At 40.3% G+C, this 14,582-nt stretch overlaps 1 protein-coding gene across 6 annotated transcripts in view; it reads left to right on the top strand.

Moving 5' to 3' along the window:
- The window catches only part of LOC132821616 (G-protein coupled receptor 55-like), a 42,931-nt gene that overhangs the window by 23,157 nt on the left and 5,192 nt on the right, over window positions 1-14,582 (top strand). For 4 of the 6 annotated variants that reach the window (XM_060834297.1, XM_060834296.1, XM_060834294.1 and 1 more), the window contains one exon: window positions 6,191-8,190. In XM_060834297.1, coding sequence (XP_060690280.1) covers window positions 6,204-7,163 — 960 coding nt within the window. In that variant the 5' untranslated portion in view covers window positions 6,191-6,203 and the 3' untranslated portion in view covers window positions 7,164-8,190. Of the gene's footprint in view, window positions 1-4,105; window positions 4,125-6,190; window positions 8,191-14,582 lie in introns of those variants that run through there. The other 2 variants (XM_060834300.1, XM_060834295.1) reach the window with 2 other exon arrangements.

The following is a 14,582-nucleotide window of genomic DNA, read 5'->3' as shown; positions in this document are numbered from 1 at the left end:
ACAGCCTTCCTCAGTAAGGAGTCCAAAGCTGTATTGCAATACTCCAGGTTTCACCAATGCCTTGTACATTTCCCTACTTTTAAATTTCTTTCCTTTAGCAATAAATGCTGCAATTGCATTTGCCCTCATTACTACCTGCTGTGCTAAACTCTAGCTTTTTCCAATTCATGCAAAAAGGACCCTCAGATCCTTCCATCAAAGCATTTTGATGTTTCTCTTCATTTAGATAAGAAGTTACCTTTATATTCCTCAAACCAAAAAGAATAACCTCACACTTATCCACATGAAACTACACCTGCTACATCTCGGCTCATGCACCTAACCTATTCATATTCACTCGTAAATTTCTTGTTTCTTGGTTGCAACTTCCTTTCCCTTCTATTCTAGTGCCATCTGCAAATTTGGCTTTAGTACATTCCATCTCTGCATCTAAGTCATTAATATAGATTATTAATAGTTGGACCCTGAAGATTGAACCCTGCAGCACCTACTATTTAGAGCTTGACAACCTGAAAGAGATTGCTTTATCCTTTCTGACAGTTACCAATCCTCTATCCAAGCTAATGTATTACCCCTTACTAAATATGAGCTTATCTTTTGCATTAACCTATTGTGTGTCACATCATCAAATGCCTTCTGGAAGTCCAGATATACAAATTTACAGGAGCCCGATTATCCACTTTGCTCCTTAAATCTTTGAAAAACTCCAGCAAATGAATCAGACACAAGTTGTCCTTCATAAAACACTGGCAATGGACAATAAATGATAGTCTCTCCATTGAAACCTACATTCCAAGAAGAAACCAAAAAAGATCCTGATTCATATCATTTTCTATAATTACCTAGCTGTGCTACTGTAAAAATGGGAACTGTAACTTCCTATCTCCGGCAATAATTGCAATTTGTTTATAAAGCTAAGGATTTTTATGCATTGTATTCAACAGTCTTATCAAGGTATTCTGCTTCAAAGGATTGTACGTTTGCATTGTTGTGTCTCCCTATTTCCACACTATTTCAATATGCACTATTTCAATTATGCTTGTTGCTTCTCATTTTCCTTTAAAATGCCTCTCTCACACATCTCTGCATTAACTTTCATCTGTTTTATGTGTGGGCATTTCACTAGTCTGTGTCTTCCTGAAATCCATGATTATCTTCTGTACTGATTGCTGAATTTCTGAGTCTTAGGCCATCTACAAACTTTAAAATTTTACCCTATATACTCAAGCCCTGTATACTCTGTCAAAAAGAACACTTGTCCTAATATTTGACCCCTGGGAAACACCACTGTGTACAACCTTTCAATGTTAAAAGAGCCTGTTTACTACTATTCTCTTTTCTGTCTCTTAGCTAATTCCATCACCATATTGCCTAGGCTCTTTTTATCCTGCAGACTTCAATTTTGCTCAGTTAATTATGTTATTAAATGCTTTTGAAAGTCCATTTCGGCACATTACCTGTACCGCCTTAATTCATACATGACTATGAATCCTCTACATTATTTTATTGAAGACTCAATTTAGTCAGGCACAATTGACCTTTAACAAATCCATGCCAACTTTAATTTATATATTTGGTGTAACAATTGATTCTGTCTCAGATCATTGACACTAGAAGTTTCCCTCACTTGGAAAGAAGATTGGTTTAATTTCTTTATCACTTTTTTGAACAGGAAGGTATCATTCTGTAAGTTTTCAGTTGTTTGACACCACTTCTATAGCTAAGGAAAATGGAAAGATTAAAACTGAAGCGTCCATCGTTCCCATTCCTATTTCCTTCCGCCAGCTGGTATTCTAATCTGGCCATACAACGTTTTTACTTTGAGAACTGATACCCATTTAAGAACCCACCCACAATCTAGCTGTATCCAATTTTTCTGATCAAATCTTTACTGTGACATTTGCGACATTTTGTTACTCAGTGAAGACAGTTGAAAACCACTCATTCAACAACATCCACAAAAAAGATGTCTTTTTTAATTGCAGCTAATATGTGTCATCCTTCCTTTGTGTAGAATTTTACTGTTTATGCATTTGTAAAAGGTTCCAGTGTTCATTTTTATGTACCTTCTAAACTTTGTGTTACTGTCTAACCTTTCCATACGAATTTTCTGAAAAATAATGGGCGGCATGGTGGCACAGTGGTTAGCACTGCTGTCTCACAGCGCCTGAGACCCGGGTTCAATTCCCGACTCAGGCGACTGACTGTGTGGAGTTTGCACGTTCTGCCCGTGTCTGCGTGGGTTTCCTCCGGGTGCTCCGGTTTCCTCCCACAGTCCAAAGATGTGCGGGTCAGGTGAATTGGCCAAGCTAAATTGCCCGTAGTGTTAGGTAAGGGGTAAATGTAGGGGTATGGGTGGGTTGCGCTTCGGCGGGTCGGTGTGGACTTGTTGGGCTGAAGGGCCTGTTTCCACACTGTAAGTAATCTAATCTAATGTGTTGCTGGAAAAGCGCAGCATCCAAGGAGCAGGAGAATCGATATTTCTTCTTCAGGAGGCTTATGCCTGAAACGTTGATTCTCCTGCTCCTTGGATGCTGCCTGACCTGCTGCGCTTTTCCAGCAACACATTTTTCAGCTCTGATCTCCAGCATCTGCAGTCCTCACTTGCTCCTATACAGATTTTCTGTATGACTCTCTATTTTCTTTAGCATTTGATCAGATTACTTTGTGCCCTACTTTATTCCCTACTGTTATGTAATACTATACATACATATAGCCCACTCAGTTACATTTTCATTTACATTTTGTTAGCTACCCTAGCAGCCCTGGCTGAGCGTCTGGAGGAGGTTTTTCCCCTTGTGGGAATGTTTCCAGTCTGTTCACAAACTATTATATCTTTAAAGACCTCCCTTCATTGCTCATTTACTATTTGATCTATCAGTCTTTGATTCCAGTTCACTTGGGTTGGGTCCCTTTCTAACTCACTGCAATTAATGCTCTTCCAGTTTAGTATTTTCACTGTTCATTCTTCCTTGTTCTTTTCCATAATTATTCTAAACTTAATGGAGTTGTGATCACTATTTCCCAAAATTCTCCTCTGAAACATATTCCATGTGTCTGAGATCCAGCACTGTTTCCTTCCTCATTGAGCTGGAAACAGACTGACTGCTATAGTTCTCTGGTACGCCTTTCAGGAATTCCTTTACTTTCTTCCCACGTTGTATTTCTGTCCCTCAGTCTGGAAAATTGAAGTCCTCATTTTCCAAACTCTATTCTTTTACATCTCACTGAAAAAAATCTAGGTTGTAATTAGCTCATTTAGTTTACTTGAAACATGGAAAACATTGCTAACAGTTCCACTATATTTCTTTCAACAACCAGAAAATTAATGAATTTTGCTTTTAATCCCCACTACCGTATTTCTGAGAAGTTTCCACATCTGTGTAGTTCTCTTGTGTTGGCTGCTTCTCCAGACGCTGTTAAAATATTCCATTTCGCTGGTGTAAATCTGCTTTACTGGTGTTTACTGTTCCCTTTATGAGTTCAGTCTGAAAGCAATCAGATGTAAGCTAGATTTACTTAATTCAGTACTCTGTATTCCTTTTATTCAGTGTCAGGTGCAGATTGCTGCTGGCTTCACTGTCTCACTGTGCGTAATATTCGCAAAATGTTCTTTCGTTTTCAAAAGCTGTTATGACTCTTTTACACCCACATGAAGACAATCTCTTAACCACTAAGCCTTTCTCAGTCACGCCAGGAATATTTCAAGCTCAACTACGTCCTGAGCTGGATAAGAGGAAGAATTAAAAGTAAAGGGCACAAGAGCTGGGGCTTCTGCTAGCCAAAAATTAATTGTGAGCTCAGATTTACTCCAAAACGGGCACGATTCATTGTGCTATGCAGAAAGGAAGATGGCTGTAACGATGACAAGAAAATTCTATTCAAAAGGAATATAAATCAGAATTGATCTGAAAATGAATGCAGCCAGAGGGTTGCAGAGATTCTGGAAAGTGACACTTTGTTGACTCTCCAAAAAAGCAAAAAGAACCAAAGCGAGGGGCAAGGCACAAAAGGATGTGGTTAGAATTTCTAGTGTTGTCAAGCGTGTTAGAAGACATATTTATACAAGGCTGGACGAGTATACTCATCCACTTTTTGGCAAGCCTTCCATTGAGTAATATACTGTAAGTACACCTATGTATTTAGAAACAATTTTTACAAATTAAGCACCTGTCTGTGTTTTAGCAGTTGGTTGGACACACTGGTTTTGAGTGACGGCTTTATTTGACCCCCATTTTCAGTGAGCTATAAAGATTTGAGCATTGGGAGCAAAAGGCCTGCAGAAAATGCATGCACAAAGTTGATAGCATGTCATCAATATTACATAATATGCAAAATTGGCAGCGCTGCATTTTAAATTTGCAGATCGAGACGTTTTCAAAAGTTTCGGAACAAAAATGGATTTAACTGGAACACAACTGCTGTAAAACCGTGACTAATTCCACTCTGAAAGAGTTGAGTTTCAGGGGATGCCAGGAGGGGAGGAGGTCTGTGAGAGACATAGGGGTTGGAGAGATTACTGGGAGTAAGAAGCAGTCGGAATGAAATGAAAAGAAAATTAATCCTGAAATGATATATTTAACTTGATTAACTCAGCAGTGAAAGGTAAAGCGATATAAGCTACTCAATCTGTAACATAAAAAAATGCGAAAAATGTATTATTAAAAGTTAACCACACAACAGTAGATTCTAGATCATAAAATGTACATCGTTCTTAGCTCTGAGATGGGCGATTTCTCATCTCGAATGCTCTTTTGTGAGCTTCAAAAACAAGGCAAATCTTCCACCCACACGCATTAGCTCAGTTGTTCGGGCCATTAAATATCAAATTGGTAGTTTGACTGATACTAGGTTATTTTGCCCAAATGATCTTTAACAGTCTTCCAGACTGTTGGTTTCACTTTGCCTGGTTGGTCTTGCTCAGTCGATCACTCAGGAGGCATTCTGTCTTTGTTGCTGAAGTAGCTGAAATAAATTCTAAATTGATTACTTGTTTTGAAGGATGAACACTCCCGATGGCAGAGAAGGAACCATACAGAGACCACTGTATCTGTGGCAGCAGTTTGAAAAAAGCTATTCAGTAGTTCCTCCCTCTTTCCCTATTCAGGCCTGCAACTGTCTTTCCAAATTCCATATTCATTTTTAAAGTTGCTGTTGAATGTGCTTCCACCACATTTTCAGTCAGTGCGCCCCACGATGCAACATGAGATGTGAAGTAAAACAGAAAATTTTGCTGCTGTTTGGATGTTTCATAAACCCGTCCCAACGTCCACCTCGCTGCTATTTTAATGAAACGTCTCCCCAGTTTACGAACACCTCCGTTCTAAAAGCAGAGGGAGCAATTTCATATGAGTACGGTGAAGAGATAGCTTCAAGAGAACGTGCCACCAGCATTTCCAAACTTGTAAGTGATTAAGTAGCCTGTTGGCATTGAGTCATAGAGTCATAAAGCACGAAAACAGACTCCTCAGTCCAACCAGTCCATGCTGACCGTAACTCCAAACTAAACTAGTCCCACCTGTCTGCACTTGGCCCATATCCCTCCAAATGTTTCTTATTCATGTACTTATACAAATGCTTTTTAAATGTTTTGACTGCATCCACCACGTCTTCTGGAAGTACATTCCAGCATGAACTATTCTCTGTATAAAAAAATTGCCCCTCATGTTTTTTTAAATCTTTCCCCTCTCTCCTTAAGAAATGCCCGCTAGTCTTGAAGTTCCCTACCTGAGGGAAAAGGCACCTGCCATCCACCTTATCTATACCTTTCATGATTTTATAAACATCTATAAGGTCACCCTTAACTTCCTATGCCCCAGTGTAAAAGTCCCAGCCTCTCTTTATAACTCAAACCTTCCACTCCCAGCAACATCCTGATAAATCTTTTCTGAACCCTCTCCAGCTTAATAATATCTTCCTATAACTGGGTGACCAGAACTGGATGCAGAAGAGGCCTCACCAATATCCTGTACAACCTTAACATGAAGTTCCAGTTCCTGTATTAAAGGCAAGCATACTACATGCCTTCTTAACCACCTTGTCTACATGTGAAGCAAACTGCAAAGAATTGTGTATCTCAACCCCTAGGTCTCTCTCTGTCCTCTTTGTACACTAAATCAGTTGCTAAGATTTCTAACCTCATGTGATTGAAAGAAATTGTCTGGACTCTAAGCATATTTTCCCTTTGCAGGATTAACCAAGCCATGGATCTGGACCACCAGAGAAAGTTTAATCTCTGTGAGATTAACATGAGTGAGCAGGAGAATGTGATGCATTTGGTGATCTATATCCCCACCTTCATCCTGGGACTGCTTTTCAACCTTCTGGCACTCCTGATATTTTGCTGTAAGATCAAGAGGTGGACTGAAACGACCATTTACATGAGTAACCTTGCCCTGGCTGACATCCTGCTGCTGTTCTCTCTTCCTTTTAAGATGCTTGACCGGGATAAGGGCTGGCCTTTTGATGTGTCCTTCTGCTCCTTTGTGGAGTCACTCTACTTTGTTAACATGTACGCCAGCATCTTCATCATCACCTCCATTAGCATCGATCGCTACTTTGCCATCATCCACCCTTTGAAGGCGAGGGCTTTTCGGTGCCCGCGGAACACCGTGATCATTTGCCTTGTCATTTGGGCCTTCGTGTGGTTGGGGAGCATCCCTGTCTATGGATTCCACGACAGCCCAAACTCTGCTAACTCCACTATCACCTGCTTCCATAAATTCTCCGATAAATCTTGGAACCCGGGTCTGATCGCCTTTGTAGAGCTGCTGGGCTTTGTGACCCCGATGGCTACCATGGTGTTTTGTTCAGTTCGAATCATCAAGAAACTGCTAGAGAGGCAAAGCGATGTTCCTGGAAACTGCCAGGCCTGCATCACAATTATCATTGCCAACCTGGCGGTCTTCATTTGCTCATTTGTGCCTGTCCACGTTGGCATTTTTCTTCAGTTTTTAGTGCGGCAGGACATCATTGGCCGAGACTACTGTTCGACGCGAAGAAGTATCAGTTTATTTGTTCAAGGTGCCATGTGTTTAGCCAATGTCAACTGTTGCCTAGATGCCATTTGCTACTATTTTGTAGCAAAGGAATTTCGGGACCAAGGCTCACGCACCAAGAGATCACTGGCTTCCCTTTTCTCGGTTAATGATGTGAGTGTTTAGCCAGATTCAAGACTTCTCGTATCATGAGGTTTGTGCCATATTGTGTTCTTACACACTTTGCCCATGGCATTTTATTGGACTACACTCTCCTCAGTTACATAGTTTATTCATCCTACACCCCAAGCTATCCTGCACTTTCTCTAAGGGAAGAATGGACATTTACGTAGCATTTGTCACAATCTTAGGGAGTCCCAAAGTGCTTTACAGCTAATTATGTCTTGAAATGAATTCAAGCGCTGTGAAAGCAGACAACCTGTTTGAGTGATGGTGACTGAGGGATAGTGTTGCCCAGGAGTCCGTTCCCTGAGAGAACTCCTCCTTGTATTTGTGATGGTGTCATGGGTTATTTTCAATACTGAAAGTGCCGATGGGACATCTGTTCTGAAAGATGAAACTTTCAGAAGTGAGCTCCATTAGTACCATGCAGGAGTGTCAGTCTGAATTTAACGTTCCAGTCTCCAGACTGTTATTTTCTTTTCGATCTTTAGTGGGACAAGGCCACCATTTATTTCTGATCACTTATTGCCCTTGAGAGCAGTAATTATTCCCAACGGGCAATCATACTGTTGTGTGTCACAATGTAGGCCAGTAGGTTTCCTCTCTGAAGGGAATTAGTGAACAAATTTGGGTATTTATTGATTAATTGAATTTTAATTCCACTCTCTGTCATGGAGGGATTGGGTACCCATCTGATCGGACCATTGGTTTGGGCTTCTGGACAAACAAATTCAGTGAAATTCTCACTATGCCACCAATCTCAGAATGTTCAAACACAGAAACAAGAGTACTACCTCTTAACCTCAGAATGGCACTCCAAGCCCACAACCCCAGCTTGCAACCATCTCGGTGGCTAACCCTCACATCCTTAATTGTTCCTTTGAGTGTTCAGCCTTTGTTCTGCTCAGTTCTTAGTTGCAGATAAAGTGGGCAGTGAGGAGGCGGAGTATGAATTTTGTGAAATGGTCAGTCTTCTATGTGATGATATCTCCCCTTGCCTTTAATGCTGTGAATGTCTGTTTGCAACAGATTGATGGAACAAAATTGTTTTGTGATGCATTAAAGTTATCATTGTCTGTGAGCATTAGTTTACAATAAAGTGATTGTGAACTCAAAATGCGAGCACTAACTTCAGTTAAGTGGGTTCAGGCTTTCAATCTGTAAAAATAACAGGCAAGAAAAAGCAGGAAGTATGTTAATCTCAATCTACATCTTGTAGAAAGAGTCACAAGAGTTGTCTTAAAAACGAACATTGCAGACTTGATAAGGTTCCTTTTAAGCTCTCTACATGTTCAATTTTAAAGTCTCCTCAAACTCCTTTTATTTTGTTCCATTTTGTAATGTTAGCTCTGGGTTATTTGATTATTCCTGGAGCAACATTTAATGTTTGGAGGAAATTACTTTGCTTCCTTCCTAAGTGAGTTTTTAACCGATTTGTTTTAAATAGGCAGAACCATCAAATAAGAGGCTCAAAAATGGCGTGTTTCAGTTTCATTTTCTCAAAAAATACTACTTTACTCACAAAGTTTTCCAAAAGTATCATAGAATCCCAACAGCATGGAAACAGGCCATTCAGCCCCTTCAAGGGCATCCCACCCAGACTCATTCCTCTATCCTATAGCCTGCATTTCCCATGGCTAATCCACCTAACCTACACATCCCTGTACACTATGGGCAATCCACCTAACCTGCACATCTTTGGATTGGATCCACATAGACATGGGGTGAATGTGCAAACTCCATACAGACAGCAATCCAAGGCTGGAATTCAACCTGGGTCCCTGGCACTGTAAGGCAGCAGTGCTAACTACTGAGCCACTGTGCTGCCCCAAGTACTTTATGTAAACAATTCAAATCCATGTAACATCAAGCGCAATGCAGTTCAATATCTTTCAATACAGTGTGTAGAACTCTGAGGTGTCTCATGTCACTTACAATTACAGTAAACATGTTATAGGGTATTGTGGAGCAGTGGTAGTATCCCTATCTCTGGGCTAGAAGGTCTGGGTTCAAATCTGACCTGCCCCACAGATGTGTCGCAACATGTCTGAAAAGATAGATTCGATGAACAATGTTTCTTGTCAGAGAGGGATGTTACAGAGGCCTGAGCTCCTTGGTACACTCTAAGGGTGGCACTTCAAATGCGGTCTTGCCCCACTCAACCTTTGCAGCAGCTGCCCCAAGCTTTAATGTATCCCTCAGTACGTAGTCCTTGACCTTGGAATGCCAAGTGCTCTCCGACGAGTATTCTAAGGGAATGTTTTCAAGCATTTCAGAGGATGTACCAGCATTCCTCATTTTGATGAAATGTTGTAAATTTCCTGGAACCATGTGCTGAATCTTTTGGTGGACCTTTAACTCATTGCCCCCAAAATGCAAAATAAGCATCGATTCCTTGTTCCTGTTGGGAGAGTTTGTGAATCAGTGTGTACTGCATAAAGGTGGTGTTGAATTGTTGACGATACGATGGTCAAATTACTTGCTGATATGGGCTCACCCATTTGGACTTGAACATTTTAGTGAAGCACCAAGTATGTGCAGGTTTTGATATAATTCAGATCAAACCAAAGATCTGGGTTTGCTACGTAAATGACACCTTTGTCATCACAAAACAAAACAAGATAGAAGAGACATTTAACATCATCAACAACACCCTCACAGGCATAAAGTTCACCAAGGAAAAAAAAACTGACAACAAACTCGCATTTCTGGACGTCACAGTAGAAAGAAAGGACAAGGGAGAATTACAAACCTGCGTATATAGAAAACCGACAAACACTGACCAAATACTCAACTACACCAGCAACCATCCCAACACACACAAACGAAGCTGTATCAGAACACTATTCTAACGAGCCACCACACACTGCAGCACAGATGAATTTAAAAAAACAGAGGAGAACCACATATACGACGTATTCAAGAAGAACGGATACTCAAAAAACACAGTCCGCAGATTCCTCAAGATCAAACCACGACAAGCAGACCAAACACAGCCAGAAACCCTAACCACTTTACCATACATCAAAGAAGTTTCAGAAATGACAGCCAGACTACTGAGACCCCTCGGAATCCTAGTAGCACACAAACCCACCAACACTCTCAAACAAAAACTAACAAACTTAAAAGACCCAGTACAACTCATGGACAAAACCAATGTCATCTACAAAATTCCATGCAAGGACTGCCACAAACATTACATAGGACAAACAGGAAGAAAGTTAGCCACCAGGATACACGAACACCAGGTAGTCACAAAAAGACACGATCCCCCTCTCCCTCATAGCCCTACACACGGATGAAAAAAAACACCATTTTGACTGGGACAACACTTCTATCCTGGGATAGGCTGAGCAAAGACATGCCAGAGAATTCCTAGAGGCCTGGCACTCCAACCGTAACACCATAGACAAGCACATAGATCTAAATGCCATCTATCAACCCCTCAGAAAACAAACAGGAAATGACATCACCACAAACCTCAGGAACCCCATCCAGGAGAAAGATATAAATAGAAAGCAGGAGACAACAGCTTCGCTTCACTTGGAGGTCGCCACTGATGATGTTATCTAGCCAGGTAATGAAACGTCTGGATATCAAACCTACAGCTCAGTGAGCAAACCTACACCCTACACCATAATCCAGATATAGTTTGTAAGTGTTGTGTCATCCTCACCCACTGAGCAATCTAACCAGTGGTTTTTAAAGGGATCAGTCTGTCAGCCAAAATGCAGCCAGCTCTGGAGCTGTGACTTGCAGTAACCAAGTAACCATCTTAGGCAGAGCTCTTGGAACAGAGCCATCTCAGTCGGCCTTCGAGCTGTGGAAGGACCCAAGGCTAAAATATGCCTCAGTTCCTTCAAGGAAGAGGAGAAAGAAATGGCCAACAGTTTGCATGTGCACAGTTTCCTAAGTATAAAACATTTCAGAAGCTGCTTTGAATCTATCCCGTCAATGCATTAATGTTAAGGAATATAGGTTCAACTGGAATGAGAAGTCTGATTTTACAGTGGGCCTGTACGAGAATAAGTAAGAAGTAAGTTTGAAAATGAATTGATTAGTTGATTGTAAACAGGTCCTCAAAGCTATGTGAAGAAAGTGGGCTGAAGGGTGTAAACTATGATTCTCAGCAGCTTTCCATTAATTGAATGATAACCAAAGTTTATGAATTGGTTGTACACCCATTGATTTACAGCAGATATCAGCAAGTTTGGTTCTCATTCAGATCCAGTGCACAAGAGGCCAACAGGCTAACTTGGCTTTAATTCTGAAAAAAGCAAATACCCCTGCCCTTTGTAAAGAACATATATATGTAAAGAACATAGGAATACAGAAACAGGCGTAGGACGTAGAGCCTCTTGTGCTTGGTTTACCTTTCAGTTGAGTCCTGGCTACTCTTTATCTTCAATTATTTGCCTACTTTAGTTCCAAAACTCTTAGTAGACTCAACAAACAATATTCTATCAATTCAATATTGAAATGCTAATTTGAATTAATCAGTAAATACTTGGTAGCAGGATGATTGCGCTTAATTCTTTAAACCAAAGGATAACACACAGAAAATGCTGCAAATGCTCACATCATTCTGATATATGGACTAATTCAGTTCAAGGAAGTGCCTCCTTCCTTCAAGGAAGGGCAGCTAGAGATGGGAAGCAATTGCTGGCCAAGTCAATAATACCCATGTCTCATGAGTGAATAAAAAAAAGAAACAGGTCTGTGAAGAAATAAAACAGATTTAAAGTTTCACAGTTTGGTTACTCTTCCTAAGAACCATTGTCTTGAAATGTTAACTCTGTTTTTCCCTCTACAGCTGTGACCTGACTTGAATACTTCCAGCATTTTCAGTTTTCATTTCATAGTTTGAGCTTCTGCAATGCTTTGTCTTGAAGAATGTTGAAGGTTCATTTGAAGGATGCACTAGTTGCTTGTCCATTTGTTTAAAAGAAAATTCTGTCCACCATTTTGTATTGTAATCCTAAAGAAGTGATATAACCAACAAAAAGCCATAATTAATCATTAATAACATACTACCTAGTATTAAAAAGTTTAATATTTTGCCTACAATCTGTCTTGACAATTTTAGTAAGGAATAATTTAATGGAGTTGCATTCCTGCATTTAAAAAGAATTAAAGACAGAACTTCCATTGCCTTGTCTTTCAACATCTTAGGCTATCCCAAAATACTTCACAGGGAAGAACATCTAGTCACAGTGCAAAACAAGAGTTGAAGCAGCTCATTAGAAACAATCAAGTCCAACCATCAGCAAAATGATAATGTCAGATGATCTACTTTATTAATGTTGGTTGAGGGATAAATATTAGCAGTATAGGCAGATGAGAGTTCTTCTGCTGTTTTTTTGGAATAGGATATGGATTTCCATTAGATCCTTTATGTTCACCATAGAGGTTTGATACAGTCTCAGCTTAACATTTCATTTGAAAGACAGCACTTTTGACAGTGCAGCACTCCTACAGTACTTCATTGGTCAAGTTCCTAGAGGGCTACTTATACATACAAACTTACAGGGAGGTGATGGCCTATGGTAATATTGCTGGAGTATTAATCCAAAAACTCAGCTAATCTTCTGTGGACCTGGGTTCAAATCCTGCCATGGTGGAATTTGATAATAATCTGGAATTATGAATCTACTGATGACCATAAGACAATTGTTAATTTTAGGAAAAGGAACCCATCTGGTTCATTCCCTTTAGGGGAGGAATCTGCCATCCTTACCTGGTCTGGCCGACATATGACTCCAGACCAACAACAATGTGGTTGACTCTCAACTGCCCTTTGAAATGGCCTAGCAAGCCACTTAGTTCAGAGGCAACCAGGGATGGGCAATAATTGCTGGCCAGCCAGCTACACCCGTGTCCCATCTGTGAATTATAAGCAAAAGATTTCTTGACTCTGTGATGAGGAGTGCTACACTGGAGCCTTTATTTCTTTGTGACATTGATAATCAGTTATGGCATGATCGCACTATTTTAAACACTGCCTCCAGAGTTTCACAGAGTTTCAAGTGCTAATGATGGAAGAGAGGCAGAAGATCACAAAACGGGAAATGCCGACAAGAATCAATTTTTTTTAACATTGAACAGCAGCCAAATGAGATTAGTATATGGATCCCTCTTTTAATTATTAACTTTGTTTTATTTACACTGGAGCTGATGAAATGTTCAGGCCAGTTAAAAAGGAAAGGGTCCAAGCTAAGACTTAAAAATGCAAATATTTAGGAAGGTTGTGGTCTAAATCTTGCACATAAGCAAATCCTGGATGTACCCGTGTAGTGGTACTTTGAGTATCCTGCACTAGCTGGTCCACAGTGAATATATTGCCATAACTGTAATGTAATGTAAAAAGTGAGGTCTGCAGATGCTGGAGATCAGAGCTGAAAATGTGTTGCTGGTTAAAGCACAGCAGGTTAGGCAGCATCCAAGGAGCAGGAAATTCGACGTTTCGGGCCAGAGCCCTTCATCAGGAATCATAACTAATGTAAAAAGGAAAACATGCTCTAGCCAATTGAACTTAAACCAAAAGAGTACAAAGCAAAAACAGAGCTCTGTGATTGCCAGACTCAAAGATAGCTGTTGATAATGATTCAATGTTTCTTGCTGTGCCAGCTAGAATTTAAATGGAGAAATTTCCAGAGAATATTTTAGGAAAGAAATCAAATCATACTGACAATGGACCATGGCAAATGTGATTGAGTTACTGCGATCTTGTCAACGTTGCTGTAACTAATTCTCAGCACAGTGGAGATGAGTGGATATACATGATGCCAAGTGTTACTCAAGATCAACATTCACTTCCCTGAAATATTTTTAAAACTGATCATGTTGACAAAAAGATTTCTTCTTGTCAGGACCCAATATCCTTTTCCTTCTGGATAATGCTGGCTGGGCAAACATTTATTGTCTATCCTTAGTTAACCTGATAAGGTGGTGCTGAGTACTTGACCTATTTGAACCAGCCCTTGATCATGTAGTGTGGGTACACCCACGACATCTTTTGATGGAACTGAATGGTTTGCTATTCTTAATGACAACTCTACTTCATTCCACATTTCAATCAAGTGAATTTAAATTACACAACTCCATTGGTGAGTTATGGATGCCAAGTCTCTTGATGCAAGGTGCAGGAATGCTTCAAGTGCAGGTGGTGCATGTATGAAATGAGCTGCCAGAGGAAGTGGGTACAATTACAACATTTAAAAGGCATCTTAATTTGGTACATGAATAGGAAGGGTTTAGAGGGATATGGGCCAAATGCTGTCAAATGGGATTAATTTAGAGCATCTGATCAGCATGGATGAGTTGGACCAACGGGTCTGTTTCCATGTCGTACATCTCTATGACTCTAAGTATGTTCCTATCACCGAAAACTTAGGCAGCATGAACAAGAAAAGTTGCACCAAA

The sequence above is a fragment of the Hemiscyllium ocellatum genome, chromosome 13 (assembly GCF_020745735.1).
Source record: "Hemiscyllium ocellatum isolate sHemOce1 chromosome 13, sHemOce1.pat.X.cur, whole genome shotgun sequence".
Lineage (NCBI taxonomy): Eukaryota > Metazoa > Chordata > Chondrichthyes > Orectolobiformes > Hemiscylliidae > Hemiscyllium > Hemiscyllium ocellatum.
This window is presented reverse-complemented; position numbering and strand designations above follow the sequence as displayed.